General features: G+C 40.2%; 1 protein-coding gene across 1 annotated transcript; it reads right to left on the bottom strand.

Moving 5' to 3' along the window:
* Positions 1-15,744, bottom strand: LOC111221539 (sortilin-like). Its single transcript, XM_022744976.1, has 20 exons — positions 15,163-15,744; positions 9,589-9,651; positions 9,407-9,480; positions 9,202-9,304; positions 8,910-9,071; positions 8,641-8,714; positions 7,114-7,163; positions 6,907-7,034; positions 6,114-6,258; positions 5,743-5,898; positions 5,057-5,169; positions 4,520-4,622; positions 4,257-4,425; positions 3,967-4,151; positions 3,683-3,872; positions 3,299-3,415; positions 3,035-3,143; positions 2,674-2,786; positions 2,453-2,579; positions 1-2,361 (listed from the first exon to the last, which is right to left on the bottom strand). Exons 1-20 carry the CDS (start codon positions 15,490-15,492, stop codon positions 2,347-2,349), a joined length of 2,526 nt encoding a protein of 841 aa, XP_022600697.1. The 5' UTR covers positions 15,493-15,744; the 3' UTR covers positions 1-2,346.
* Positions 15,745-16,155: the final 411 nt, after the last annotated feature.

The raw sequence follows: 16,155 nt of genomic DNA, 5'->3' as shown, positions 1-16,155 counted from the left end.
TGATGTAAAAGAGATATTGTTATTTCATTCAATAAATGCAAACAGTTATAAAACATCTGCGCTACAGAATAGTTTAATTCAGAGATACTCATCTCTGATATCCTAGCAAACAGTGAAGAAAACAAAAATGGAATGAAGATAACAACTCATGGCCCTAGTACTTTACAAAAATCAGATGTACAAGGAGGAACAGATGCAACTTTTTCACAGCTCTGTAGATACAGTGCAAAAATAAATCATTGAATCCAGTACATAGCTGGGTTTGTTCTTACTGACAGTTGTGTAAATAAAGAAGCATCAAGCATATGAATTTTCCACCCAACAGTCCTTGAGAATATGCCTCTACATTAGGCCAGCTTATTACAATAGCTTATTCGCTGGGATATTATTGCCTCTGCTGGAGAAGACAAGCATTGGCCATAAGCCCTGCACGTGTCACAAGTTACAGTTCTTACATTGCAGATAATAGAAATGGTAGCCAGCCAACACCTCTTCTAAAAGGGAAATTATAGCTAATTCAATTAACAGAATAAAGTTCTTTATGGCCACCACATACATTTAACTGATGAGTTTGTTCTGGTATTGTGGATATTTTACAACATCTGTGAGTGATTATTTATTTTGGATGCACCAATACACCAAAAAGCTACAAATGCTGCCTAATAGTAGCTTCAAAAAGCAGTTATGAGTATATTTCTGGAGACATTTACGCTGCTAATATTTAGCTGATTGTGGACAAGACATTTTGTAACTGTTTTACTAATGTCATATTAGTAAAAGAAAAAAGGTAGTATGCTCTTTACTTGATTACTATGCCTGCACCTGCATTGAGATCATTAGACAAATGCATATTGGTATTGGTATAAAAACAAAAAAATAACACAACAGCAACATGTTGATGCATCCAGTTGAGAAATAAAAACATCAGAAAGTTCAAGTAAAGGGTTTGCATTAGTGTTACCGTCATACTCATATAATGCTGGGATAAGGTTAATTTTCACCTCTGTAACCTCACCTCTGAAATTAGACAACTAAACAATAAAAGTGCTTTGGCAATAATTCAAGTCTTTCATTTTCACCACACATACAGGGGAATATAACATATTGGCTGTATGAAGCTGCACTGTATAAAAAACTGTTTACATTTTATAACTTCGCAATAATGGTAGACTCTTTTAACATTTATTCCAAAAGTTTCACTTAGCACTAAAAACTACAGCCTAACATCTGATTTTTTATTCTTCTTGTAGCTAAAACATTTACAAGGTGTTCTGAAGTAAGCACTAGTAGTCGGCTTGTATTTGTACTTATTTTATGTTCTGGTTACTATTATATTTTAGTCTGACTTGTTCATCAATTTAAACTATTTAACAATTACAATGATAAAAACTAAAATGTTGACAAGAACAATAATATTGGACTATTCAAATATTTGTAATTATTATATATTATCTAACTTTAATAGTTAAAGTGATGTGAAATAAGATAGAATGGTCTTTATTTAAGTTATTACTGTTATTAGTTTAAAAAAAAAAAAAAAGAAGAAGAAACGATTTGTGTATTGAAAGATTAGTATCAAAGTGCCTGATGGGATTCTATTAAAATCTCGTCGGGTTTTACCATTACATAATTGCACCATTACAGTGGAAACTGCAAATTTCTAAACGACTAGTTTATGAAAAGTCATTCAAGAATAGTGAGTTGTCTTAGCCTAGTTTTAGTGACTGGTGAAACTGACAAAATGAATGTTAAATTGGCCCACCATACACAACATGACTGTATCTTGCACATTTAAATCTATTGAGTACAAAAACTACGTAACTGACAGCAGACAACATCTTTGAGCTAAAAATACTGACGATAATTTTCTGTGTTCTGTTGCTTGGCTGTTCCCTAGCTCTTAATAAAAAAAATTCTGTAAGTCTATATATCCAGCCTATATCCAGCCTATATATCCAAGTCGTATTGCGGTTCTGCAGTGCATCTCGATATGGAAGGCCATCGCTTCTCGGGTCAGCATGAAAGGAAACATACAGAGCACATATTCAGACTCAGCGGCCTTTACAGAACTCTTTGTGACAGAAACAACAAAAGCTCTCCAGGGAACCCAGAGGCTTTCATCTGTTCTGCGCTGGGTTTTCCCTCCCCAAACCAACAGTTTTTGCCTTTTTGTGGGAGCCTCAACTGGTACAAGGAAACAATATGAGAAGTCGCCCCGCTGCTTGCTGAGTCCTCCAGCCACCAGGGGATAGCGAGAAGTGAGAAGCAGATGTTAATCAGCATGTGGGAGCAACAGGAATGCCCAGGCATCATGAAAGACTGTGTTACATTTAGTCTTGAGGAGCCTTATTCTAAGAGGTCCTATGAGGAGACACAAACAATACACTTGAGTTAACAGACCATCACAAAGTCTTAATAATTACAAGGGGACATTTTAGACAGTATCAGATACCTGATCTGAATCCTCGTTGTACTGTGCTTTTCCTGTCTCCATGTAGTGAGTGTCAACATCATCTACTCCTTCGATCTTATTAGCTTCAACATGTTCCCTCATTACAGAGTATCGGTGCACGAGAAACCTGAAGAGGACACGCCAGCTTATCAGAAACAAAAAGAGGAGAAATACATGCAGTGATTCTCGGTATGTGTACAAAGAAGAAACTGTCAACTGACCGTCCTCCACAGACGTATTTCTTAACCAGCCAAACACCTGCGACAGCACTCGTCAGAAGGACCGCTATGACAACCATCACTATGACAGCAGCGTTCGGTGAACTGGTCTCAGTCTGTTAAGAGTTACAGAAACAGAAAGGGCTAAAAAGGGAAAGAAATACACTGCACCACTGACATGACAAAAAAATGTTCAGATTATTTCCCTCAGCTGTAAAAGTGGCAAGGGTGGATATCTCATCAACAATGTGTCACTACATTTGGTTAGAAACTTGGCTCATGTCACTGCTTCTGGATAACCCACTCACAACTTGAGTTCTGATCAGGCCAAAGATCAAACTTTCTCAGTGTGAGCAGAACTGACCAGAGAATTTGGATAAAGGGCGTTGCTGGTACACATCCTCCTCAGGTCGGTCTCCTTCCTGTCTGGCTGGAAACCTCCCTCACACTGGTCTCCTGGAATCTTCCGATAGCTTAAATGAATGGAGAGAGAGAGCCATGAAGGGTAAGACAAACTTTAATGAAAAGAACAATGTTTTGTTGACAGTTTTCTTCAAAAGAAGAATAAGTGAGCGAGTGTTAGAAATATCCATGAAAAACACAAAACACAAAACACAGACATCCTCACCCACTGGTCTGTAGCTGTTCAGTGGTCCCATTTAAACAGAACTCCAGAGGACGGCCTTTCATCTCCTCCTGCTCCACACACTCCGAGCTGTTCTCCGGTCGGTAATATCCAAAGTCACTGAAAGACAAAGCTAGGTCAACTGCACGTGTAACTTTTAATCAAAGAACATTTGATCAAGTGACTTTGATCTAAAACTTTTACCAAACCAAAGATAGAAAGCATATGGGACATTAGAAGAAAAGAAGACGGTGTGTGTGTCTCCAAGTCTTTTAGAATTTTAAACTAAACCTGTTTTGCTCTGTGGTTTTAGAAAAACTCTACCACTTGGTATTTCACCATCTAACACAAAATCCCAAGGATAACATGGAAGGAACAAGGATATACCAGTGATAATCATCCACTGTACATGGACAGGGGGAGAGCTTCTTGGTGGCACCATAGCCCCTCCCATTCCAGCAGACGGAGTCTTTCCTCAGGCGCAAGAAGGTCTCTTTATAGCCCAGCACACAGCCGTCATTCGATCCACTGGGGTCTGCAGAGTGAGCCAGCCACTGCACATAGTCCCCTTCATTACCTGCACGCATATATATGCACACATACTAAGTTTACAGGCTAAACATTTGCCTTAACACCAACCAGATGTCATCCATCTTCTCCCACACACTCACAGTCTCTGGTGAGGAGCTTCCTGAAGTCTATGGTGATCACCACCCATTTACTGAAGTCGTTCCTGTAGCCCCACAGGCTGACGTTCATGGAGCGAGAGCCGGGCTCACTGTCCATACCGCTGAAGTGAAGTGGATCGCTGGTGAAGTTATATGTGTGCCAGCACTGCCCCTCATCTGTTGAAAACCTGAGGGGTACGCACAAGGAATGGAAGGGGGGGGGGTTCATCTTAAAGCAAAACAATAGAGAACTGTTGAAGAAATCATCATCTAATATGATCAGTTAGCCTCACTTGATCTGGTTGACAGGTGAGTTGGTGTGCTCCATAGCCACTATCAGGCCTCCAGAGTCCAGGATAGCATAGTGATGAGGGCCCCTGAGGGCCAACAGCCACGAGTAGCCACCGTCATCAGACACGTACATGTCAGGGGAGAGAGCTGACTCCGCATCTCCAACGCTGCCTAGAGAAAGCAAGGGAGATGGTGTTATGAGACATTTTACCGTTAAGTCAAATGAATCTGTATCAAGAGGTGTGCATGTTTGTGTGTTTTGTACCGTGAGCCAGAATGAGGCCCACAGCATTGGGCTGTGAGAGAGGCAGCATGGGGACGTTCATCTTCATGGTGGTGCTGTAGGAGGCGTGGATGTGAAGTCTGCACTGTAAAGACACAGAGATGAGGGTGATATTGGTACTTAGTCACATCCTCACTACAGAGACTCCGGCTAATTCTTAAGTTCTGTGAGGTCACAGTGATCTTGACCTTTGACCACTGACCACCAAAATCTAATCAGTTCACCCTTGAGTCCAAGTGAACGTTTGCACCAAATTTGAAGGAATTCCCTCAAGGCGTTACTGAGATCGACCGACAGATGGACGAAAGATTTCAGTTTTTGATATTTCCTAAATAACCCTAACATGTTTTCACTTTGACATTATGGGTTACTGAGTGTAGACTGATGGGCAAAAATGGTTGTTATATCCACTTAAAACTCCATCTACAACATAATAAAGTGTGCAAAAAGTGAAGTGGTCTGAATACTTGCTTTTGTAAATAAAAATAAACATATGTAATCATTATATTAGTTTCTTACTCTGTTTGGCCTGTTGGTGGAGGTCTCAGTGTCACAGTGGCTGTTCTGTGGTCTGCGCAGTGTCTGCCACCTTGCTCCTTGGTCAAAGGTGATCACTGTCTCCACTGCACCATCTGCAAAAGACCTCCGCTTACTATCAGGACCAAAGTAGTTGTTTTGCATATTCAGCTCACAGAGTGCAAAATACAGAGCTGCTTTCCAAGCAGCAAAGTTTTACAGTTTATTTTACAATGATGATAAAATGCATGGATTTAAATTTATTTGAGATAAGTAATCAATCGTGGTTTACATTTAATCTACTTTAGTTTTTGAGTAAGGGGGATCAGAAGGGACTCTTTAAGTACGTTTCTTAATGGTGCATTCAAAGATGCTCTAAAATTCAAGTTTTCAATGATGACTATGAAAAAGATGTAGAAAACTTGAAAAAAAAAAAGATGACAGAAACATAGCTGTCATGGCAAGAACAATGTGAAATTTGCTACTATGTATGTGTATATGTTTTTGTAATCAAAAAAGTTCTCATCCTTGGATGTTTGGTTTTACTTGTAAACCACTTGTACATAAATAGATGAATTTCTGCTGTTTTTAAATGGATCAGGGGGACTTTTTCAAAAATGTTGACAAAAAAAATAACCAGACGCTTGCTCTTAAATATGTAATAAAAAGTATACAGTGTGGTGACCCACCCTTTGTGAGTGCACTGGTCATGTAGACGCCCCTGAGTGAAGTAATGACGGTGAAGTCAGTGTCACTTCCTGTGGTTGTGTAGAGATGGCGCTCCAGAGACTTAGAGAATACGGTTCCTCTGTCATCTGACACATAGATGGTTCCAACCCCGGAGTCTGCTCCACACACACACACACACACACACACACACACACACACACACACACAGAGGATTGGAATCTACATTGTGACACATTTACTGAGCTCCACAGAGAAACTCTCTGCAGCTTCAGTGTTTCACTGACACTTCAGCATGGCGTTTGCTTCCTATGTTATTAACATCATTACGTCTACAATACTCTTCATTATCAGGATCACTGCCTTTTCTGACCTCCGGGGTCGTCCACATGCATGAAGATCATGTCCTGATTGGCTGCCAGGATGGAGTAGAACTGCTCGTGGTTGACTGTAGGAAGCTGAGCCATGTTCCACACCTCACCTCCGTCCACTGACACATGGATCATACGCTCTGTTCCCTAACACACACACATAACACAAACACACTGTTTAAAAGACAATGTTGTATTAACTGTTCCCTTACAACTTTACAATTTTGATGTAAATATATAAGCATATTTTTATTTTCACTTACATATTCAAGAAGACACAAAAAAGGGTAAAAAGAACTGAGCATTATTAAAGTTAAAGATGTGGTTCATTAACTTCACTAATAAAGTTATGTCATGTTATCTCCACATGTTGCTGATCTGATAGCAAAGCATGCTCTGTGCACCTACACCTTGCATTAACATAGTTTTCCTTATCTAGGTAGGATATACAGATACAGACTGCACGTTAATGCCAGGTGTAAATTGAGTCATAAACCATTTGAATGGCCACTTAGGGTGATAAAATATGTTTTTTCAAACTTCAGTGAACTGACCCTTTAGTCTTCAACTATTAAAACGCACAAATGGAGGTAACCATTTGTACCAAAATGTTACTGGGTGTTTAAATATGTATCGTTAACATCTATGTCCATAAATAAATATTATACAGTCCACACACAGGGATGTGTCAAGAGACATGCACAAGTGCAAAGCAGATTCACAAACACACACATTCTGCTCTTAGAAAATATTAAAGACAAAGAAGCAGACACACGCACATTCAGACGCACATACCGTGCCAGTCATGATAGAAGCAAATACAAATCTTCCTCCCAATACAAAGGAGTAAACTCTTGTTGCAATGGTCTGGAAACTTCGACCATAGTCCGCTGTTTTCCTTAACTCTAACATTCCTTTATCATCTGACAGAGAGAAAGTGAGGTTACTAGATGTGTTAACTGGATTTTACATATGTAGACGTATTGTACTGTCTTCACTTACTGCATGATCCATTGTAGTTTGTTGTAAAATAGATGCTGTTCTTTGGACCCCTGTATGTGAGAAAAAGAAACAGTGAAGGAAGGAATCTGGAGGGTAAGATCTAATTGCGCTCACATCTTTTAACATCTGAAAGTTGTCTGAGTTCAAATGGAAATCCACTTTTGGAATTTGTAGAGATCACAGATTAGGGTTGCAGTTTCTTCTAAGTGCTGCGTGAGTGAGGTTCACACCGAGCCCCAGGCTGCACTCCAAGCTCTCTCTCTCTCTCTCTCTCTCTCTCTCTGGCTTTGTTCGCTGCCAAAGGGGACGAAGGTTTTCACACTGCAAAGATTCTGCTGGTTCAAGGACTGTGGGCTGAATAAGAATGCCGTTGCTGACTCATGATTCACTCTGACAGCAGCCTCAGCTCCCTCGCTCTGCAGTCAATTTAGGCTCGGGCCTAAACGACAGCTGTGGTCACGCAGAGCTATCACAATGTTCCCACAATGCAGCGCTAACAACCGCAGGCTGACACCACAACCTCATGTGAACTCTGGTGCTCAGAAGAAACCAGAGTCAGGAGAGTGATCTGAACCATGGTGAGGAAGACAGCTGGAATAACAACAATGGACAAACAACAAGAACAAAGATGCTCATGTAGGGAGTGTAGACAGGTTTTATGTCCCTCTTTGATGTGTTTTTTTCTCTATAAACAGTATAAACTATATAAAGTAATTGCACACAGATGACTGATTTATAAGAATATGTATATGAAAAGTGAAACAATATCTATTAAGGGAATGTGAGAAAATTAGTGGAGGAGGTAGGGTCTGAGAAGGGGGAAAGTAACGTTGTATTTTTCTTTTTGCTTAAAGGGAGGGGTAGTCTGATATTTTTGGAAAGAGGAGGAGCGGGCCATTAAATTTTCCATTCCCCAGATATCTATTTAATTCCATCCTTTTTCTAATGAGATTTACTGTTTACTGGTTTACAGCATGGATCATAAAATGTGTTTCTCCATACGCAGAGAACAAAAACCATGTCTCTGTATCAGTCCCTAGCGTTTGTCTTCGTTCCTTATGATGCCATTTGTTGCATATTTATTACAAGAAGAACCCACACGTCTTCAGCATTTATGATTTAAAGGATGTGTGTGTAGGATTTAGGGGGCTCTATTGGCAATGGAATATAATATTCATAATTTTGTTTTCATTAGTGTATAATCAACTGAAACTAGGAATTGTTGTGTTTTTGTTAGCTTAGAATGAGTCCTTCATAGCTACATATGGAGCGGGTCTTCTTCACGGAGCCCGCCATGTTGCACTGGCATGTTTGTACAGTAGCCCAGAACAGACAAACCAAACACTGGCTCTAGAGAGGGTCTTTCGTGTTTTTACGTTACCTGCGGGCCACCGTAGGTTCTCCTACCAATTGGAAAGGGTGGGGGTGAGGGGAGAGGTGTTCAGTTTGTTGAAAACTGCAACCTCACCGTTAAAAGCCACTAAATCCTACACACTGGTCCTTTCATACAAAACGGACAATTCTCACCATCTGACCAAACACACACTGTCATGGATCTTCCTCCAGGTGGCGCCAAAGTCCTCAGACAGCCACAGGTCCAACTGGAGGGAAAAAGCTTAGTCAGTTAAAAAAAAAAAAAAAAAATCCATTGACTTTTGATTATTCGGTTGTGATTAATGGTGTCAAAGTCCAGCATCTAATTTAGAGAGGTAGGTAGGTTTGGTTCACCTTTCTTTACTACAAGCCTAACCTGCTGACAAAAAGTACAGCGGTCTATACAACATGAAGGCTGCTACCGTGATACTGAGTGTCAGAAGTGCGTTGCTGTCTCCTGGGTTGTACAGCATCTGAATGAGGGGCTCAAAGGGCAGATCGGTTGGAACAAATGTGAGGCCGAAGTCCTGAGAGCGAAACAGTCGAAACCCCCCCATTTCTGACACATCACCAGTCAGGATCACCTGAAAACAAACACAGACGGAAAACAGTCAAGGCAGGATCCTGCAGCAGCAGAGTGGAGCTTTATGATTTAGTGTGTTCACATTTAAAAACAAAGAATAACACAATATTTCTTTTCCCCGAATGGCTCACCTTCCCAGAGTGGTCAGGGCTGATGGCGATGCCAAACTCAGTCTGGATGAAGGTGTGGTTGATCAGGTGAGTCACATCTTTAAAGGTTTTCCCGTAGTCTTCACTGACGCAGAGACAAAGTTGCAGTTAGATACTCAGAACATAGCTGTGGCAAATACTGCTCCATTCCCATTTAGCGAGCCACCGACCATCAGGCACTACTCACCTCCTGTAGAGGTTAGACTGACCGAAGCGCATCATGAACAACGGCACCTGAAATGTTGTCAACACCAGCAGCACCTGGGAGAAGAGACAGGAGCTGTTACACAATAATTTGTACAACATCTTGGACTAGGTTTTTTTTTTCTATTCACAATCATATACTATTATACATATAAACAAGCTCACCCCTGATCCATCTCCCACCCAGGCCAGCGACAGTGAACCCATGGTCCTCACTTTGAAGGTGAACTGAAATGGGAGAAAAAAAGCGAATAAATTCTCGCAAAATGTTTCCTGAATAACACCCACGTAGGCTGACTGAGGAATATGTGAAATATTGGGAACTTATAACTTGCTCCACTGTGTGTCAAAACATCAACGGAAGAACTGACACACACACATACACACACACACACACACACAGAGTGCAGCGCTTAGTCTGAAAACACAAAACACAAAATAGTTTGTGTGTGTTTCTGTTGTTCACTACACAGTAGACACGGCAGCTCAGAGGACAGAATGAATTGTCCTCAGTGTCCAAAGTAACTCGGCCATTTGGATGCACTCTGCATGTGTGACCTACATTCCCGTTTCAGTGACAAAGCTGAGGCCAGAGAACAAGACAATTATTGATGTCCCGAGCACAACAAGGACACACACACACACACACACACACACACACGCACGCACGCACACACACACGCACACACACACGCGCACAGCCACGCAAACATGCAGTAAATGTAGATTGAAGGTCTTTTATTCTGACAATAAAAAGAGTTTAGACCTGAACTTTTACTTCACAACTCGTTCCCTAACTGCAAACAACATTCCAGTCTATTCATGCAGAAGGACGTCCAAGTGTTTGGTCATTTGAGCAACATATTTAGCCACAGCCCATATAGTTTGGAGTCTGAGGAAGGTTTCTCCAGTTTTCTCTTTAGCAGGCGGGGCGGAGGTGTTTACAAGGTGAGCCTAGTACTGGAGAGTCGCCTGCGTACTGCTCTATAAAGCCACAAGAGAGGGCTGGGTCTGCCTGCTGGAAAACTCCTTGTAAATAGGTCCAGTGGAAACTGGCTTGCCCAGCTTGTCCAAGTGTATGAACACAACTTTCCATCTCTGTTCTACATGAATCACTTCATCAGACCCTCGGTGCATCCATCTGTTCTGTCATATCTTGATTACTTGACACTGTTTGACAACTTCTCTCTTCCTTTATAATGATCTGTGCAATCTGTTGATCAGTAAAAAAAAAAAAAAAAAAGCATTATGTCAGTCTCATACCATTAAAACGCTGTGATCTTGACACAAATCTGTCCAGGACAATATTGCCAAAAAGTCTTAAAGGTAATGCATTACTTCTTATATGTTATGGTCAGACTTGAGGTTTAAGCAGGACTTTTATCATCACTGCTGAATGACAGGTCTAGACGCACAGAAATCCATTTTCACTTCCATTGCTAATTGATGAAGAACAACCAATGGTCAGAGTCATTGTGGTGTAATGGAAACTAGAAGTCCAACTTAAATTTAAATGTATGTCAAAGGGGGGAGAGAGATGTTCGTATATACAATAAATATTACAAGCTGAATGCATTTATTTTCCAGTTATGTTATGTAGTAATGTTTGTATATTTTCTGTCTAATTATTCATGATATTGTGAATCTAAATTGCTGGACATAAAGCATGGGAGTGAAAAAAAAAGAAACGTTTTTTCATGTTAGGTATTTATGTTAACAAATGAAAACAAACCAATATATTAAAATCAGATATCAGTCTGGCTCTACCATGTCAAATATACCCTACACTACATCTGAGGAAACCCACTTAATCTGGAAGTAATCAGAATGCAAACAATGGAAACAGGCAGACAGGAACAGCAGGGTAAAATTCTCTTGAAAAAAAGTACAACCACATAAGATATACAAGCCACTTTCAGGATGTGCAAGGTCCTACAGAAACATGATCTCCTGAAATCCAATTTGAAATACTGATTTTGAAATTTGCCACCGAGGTCACTGCAGGTCAACAGGTTTCATGTTGTGTCTTGTCTCAGGATCAGGCCTTTGCAAATGTTTCTGCCAGTTGCTTGTACACCTGTGTTAAATTTAACCAGCGGGGTGTTTTCTACATCTGTTCCCCTGAAACCTGGACTGGACAAAATGCTGACTTGACTGGCTACAGTTCAGTGGGACTGAAACCCAAACAATCAACAACTGCATTATAAAGCAGGTCAGCCGACTGACACGAAGGCTGAAAAAGCAGTGTCTGAGTGAAAACTTGCTTTTTTTTATATGAATGGAGGCACTCAGATCAAGATCCCTTGGATTAATGCTTGAGAAATGAGAGAGTTTATGTAAATCTTAAGATTAACCTGTCCTGTTCTGTGATGGGGATAACAGAAAGGTAGAAGGAGACGGTAAGAAAAGACATATATTAGTCAGAAGGAAAAAAAGGAAGAGAGATAAATGTCTGACCCGGTTGGACGTGGTCTCACAAACCAGACATGACCTCATGCTGTATCACATGCTGAATTTGAGGGTCCACATCTGCTCTGAAAAGGCATCTTTAATCTCCCCGTGCAGCTCAACTCATGACGCTGTGACATTCAAGGGGTGTCGGTGCATTCAACTTTTAATAGTGATGCTGTACATGAACAGACACAGACATATGCAGACTCAGTAATGCACACAGTGAAGTCCTCTCTCAGAGGTCAGACGCCAACACAATGAGCTCCTTATACCCTCTGCTCCGGGTTTTAACCTTTGTGCTTCAGCCATGTTTACGCACATAAAACTTCAGAAGAGGAGGTCAAACACTCACACTCTGATCTAAATCACAAAGCTGTGTAGACCACTCCTCTGATGCTGGCCTAAGCTTACCAGGGACATAAGCTGGGTTGTATTAATGTCCATTCAATTATTATTGTTCAGGGAAACCACAACAGAAGAGAAGTGGAGGACTTCAGCTAACCATGCCGATTCATTTTTGATTAAGTCTATAAAATGTTAGAAATCACAAGTTCAATATAGAGCTGAAATGATACGTCACTTAATCAATTGGTGGATGGACAAAAAATTGGCCCGCAACAATTTTGATATTTGGCTCTAGGGTCCACCACTTTGTTTAAGACTGAAATATCTCAACAGCTAGATATCCTATAATCCAAACTAATTCAATCTACCATCTACACTGATACAGAGAAGCAAATCCTCACATTTGAGAGGCTGGAAACAGCAAAGCTTTGGAATTGTTTGCTTGATAAAACACTTGAGACATGTTCAAGTGCTTCTCTATTTTCACTAATTTGTTGATCTCATTGGATGTTTTTCCCTGTTTATCAACAAACCCAGACTTTCCATAACTCTCTCTTTCTGTCTCTATCCCTCTCTCTCTCTCTCTCTCTGTCTCTCTCTCACCGTGTGGAACATCAACTCTGCTGGTTTTCCTGGTGCTCCAACAGCTGGCTGTGACCCAGCTACGTTTCACCCTGAAAGAAGAGCATGTTTTTTCTTCACGTGTTTTTGGCCAGAGGGGACAGAGGACAGGGATGGACTCAAGAGAAGAGAGAGAGAGAAAAAAAAAAAGAAACAACAAGCGAGTTTGTACACAGAGTCAGCTCAACTAACCTCACACAAACATACAAAAAAAAAGGTAAAATGAGGCAAAGCCTGGCTGGTTGACAAAACGCTTCCTGTGTAGTCTATTAGGCCTAAAATAGCATAAGAGGCAGAGGAGGTTAGACTTGTTGGATCTGCTAATTTACACAGCAGCGTTTATGCTTCTGATCATATGCTCACACTATCTCGTCTGATTGTTTAATAATAGGAAAGTCAGACTTTAAGTCCACACAGGGGCTCAGATCAAGTTCAGCAGACCAAAAAAAAAACAAAAAAAAAACGAAGGGAATGTTTTTAAGGGAGAAAGGCCCAGAGGGGACAGGAGGAGTCTGCTGTCTGTGAGCAGGCCAAATCGCTTTCATGCTCAGAAGCTAGTCCAGGTGTCTGAGCCACAGAAATGATGTAACATTCACTTCTTCCACCACTAATACACCCACACCCACACACACACACACACACACAAATTGGAAAACTGTCCTTTGGAGCTCTCTGTAGCTTTGGACCAAGTTGTTATTCTTGAACATTCCTCTGGACATCAAGGTAGTTATTGTTGTGCTTCTTATTACAACATGTTCAGTACTAAGACAACACAAGGTGTTGTTCAATCTGTTGTTGGATAAAGTCTGGATGATAAAAGACTGAAAGTGATAAAGGACATGGGGGGGATTATCAAATGCTGTCATCATCAAAGAATTTCTAGACAGTTCTGGACGAGCACTCAGATTTACTTTTGAGGCATGTTAACATCACTATTTCATATCAATTACAGTTATGAAAAAACAAGAAAAACAGAAGAAGAACACAACTAAATGTTTGTGAATTTCCCTCCTGCATCATTAGTCTATCAGAGCACGATAACCCAGAAACTTGAGGCCTAAAGGATCTGACCTGGACTGACGACTCATCTTAATTCAGGTCTATTAAAAAGGAGTGGAACAGAGAGAGCTGAATCGACAGAAAATAAATCACAAACTATTTTCATGATAGATTATTTAAGTCACTTTTCTGCAATGATTAGTCGATTAATCAATAAACTAACTGACAAAAAATGAATGGGCAACTATAATCGTTTCAGTCATTTTTCAAGCAAAAATTCTCTGGTTTCAGCTTCTCACATGTGAGAATTTTTCAGCTATTTTCTTATATAAAATAGTAAATTGAATATCTTTAGGTTTAGTACTGTTGTTCAGACAAAACAAGCAAATTGAGATTTTGTAAATGGAATTTATTTACATGTTATAGACGAAACACCTATGTTAGGAAATAATTGCATATCTTTCAGTTTTGGAATATCCGTGGAACAAAATAAGTTATCTAAAGATGTTACCTTTGAGTCTGAAAAAATTTCTCCAAACATTTTAAAGACCTTTAAAATGACATTTAATTGAGAAAATTATCTTCACAATAAATTACAATTAGCCAGTATTTTCAGCCCTTATAACAAAGTTTTGGAGTATACCACAAGAGAATTTATTAGGGCTGCGACTAGTTATTATTTTCCAGTATCAATAATTTTACTACTTATATAAACACTAGTATTTATTTCGTTTGGTCTATGGAACGTTAGAAAAATTGTGAAAAATGTTTGTCATAGCCTCCTGGAGCTCAAAATGAAATTATCAATTTGCTTTTTTTTTGTGGAAACTGGGGAACTGCCGAGAACCCAAATATAATTATTTTACTACAACTTAAGAAACAGAAAAGCTGAAAAATATTGAACCATCAAATGTTTGGAATTATTGCTTGAAAATTTGACTTTAACAATTCATTGATTGTCAAAGCAGCTCCCAAAACCGACTAATCGCTTGATCGACACATCGTTTCACCTTAATACAGCTAATGGTTAGTTGTTACTGCAGGATTCACATCACATGCTGCTGTAAACTACTGCAGGAAATCACCTCGTTGCATTGGACAGGAGAGCAAAAAAGTGAAGTTTGATTTATTAGTGATATGAAAATGTTAGTTGTTTACAGTGTGGACACTAAGAGTAGCACCATCTGCTGAGTGCCCACACTGACTCAAGTGTGAGTCAGCTCCAGCCTTAGCTAGCACTCAGGAGCACAGTGACTACTTGACCTCTTAAAAGGGGTTAATAAGCTAATTGTGGGTTGAAAGACACTTGAATCAGTCACTTACAGTATGGGTGTTGTTTTGCAGGATTGACTCTACTCCAGGCAGAGCTGTACATGTCTGTCCATTCAGTCCTGCGCTGCGTTTCGAGAGGTCGGACCTCTCTAAACTATGTGGCTCCTCATCCCTGCCAAACTCCCTCTGCAGCCTCTTCAAACCTGACAGGTTTTCTCCCTCTTGCAAATCTCTGCCGCGTGCAGCAGACATCAGCCCGAGCGCCACAATGCAAAATACGGAGAACATGTTCACAAGAAGACTCCCCAACTTTGGATTCAGCGAAGAAACTTGCCTGGCCCAACAGTTGGCTCCACATGCCCCCCTCATCCCCAAAATCATCTTAAATCACGGCCCCTCCACCGTGGCACGGGATTGGTCAGGACCAGAATAACCTGCAATCTCATTGGTCAGCAGGAATCTTCCTCAATAGAGTTGTCAAATGTTTTCTGATGTGAAACTGCCCCCTGGTGGAAAGACCGCGCAGAGAGGGATAAACTCTTTATTATTGGAAAATATATTTTTTGGATTTGTTTATTATTCCAAGAAACCGAACAAAACCAGAACACACAGTGAAGGATAGGCTTTGTCATATACAAGGACCATTTTATTAAGTCCTCCTATTTATTTATAAGCAGTAAACAAAGACTTTCATGTAGTCGTTTGTAGGGTTAAGGACATTTTTATGTGTTTATTAATATACAGTATTTGTCAACAAGAATAACTTGTATGTATTAAAACATATTGTATATTACTAACTGTGATAAACAATATTATCATTCAATATGTGTTTACACAGCAGCCTCTACTAACTTGCAGAATTTAAGGCAGGATGCAAGCTGTAACAGGCTTCACACTAAAATAACTGCTTAACACTATGTGTCTGTGTATTTCTGTGGTGTGGATGATACATAATGCAACTTAGGTCACTTGCAGGACCCACCATTTAAACAATAGATCTTGGTAGGTATCCTTAATAGGACAGTAGTTACTGTTACTTTTTAG

This window comes from Seriola dumerili, unplaced genomic scaffold, assembly GCF_002260705.1.
Source record: "Seriola dumerili isolate Sdu_G_001 unplaced genomic scaffold, Sdu_1.0 BDQW01000088.1, whole genome shotgun sequence".
Classification (NCBI taxonomy): Eukaryota; Metazoa; Chordata; class Actinopteri; order Carangiformes; family Carangidae; genus Seriola; species Seriola dumerili.
The sequence above is the reverse complement of the archived record's forward strand: the minus strand, read 5'-3'. Positions and strand labels throughout refer to the sequence as shown.

What these genes read in the sequence shown, in the direction of transcription:
- LOC111221539 (XM_022744976.1), bottom strand. Translation starts at nt 15,492, where the DNA reads ATGATTTTGGGGATGAGGGGGGCATGTGGAGCCAACTGTTGGGCCAGG. An exon ending in CTTCTATCATGACTGGCACG is followed by an intron (nt 6,259 to 6,906) that starts GTATGTGCGTCT and finishes TGTGTGTGTTAG; the next exon opens with GGAACAGAGCGTATGATCCA. An exon ending in GAACAGCTACAGACCAGTGG is followed by an intron (nt 3,144 to 3,298) that starts GTGAGGATGTCT and finishes CATTCATTTAAG; the next exon opens with CTATCGGAAGATTCCAGGAG.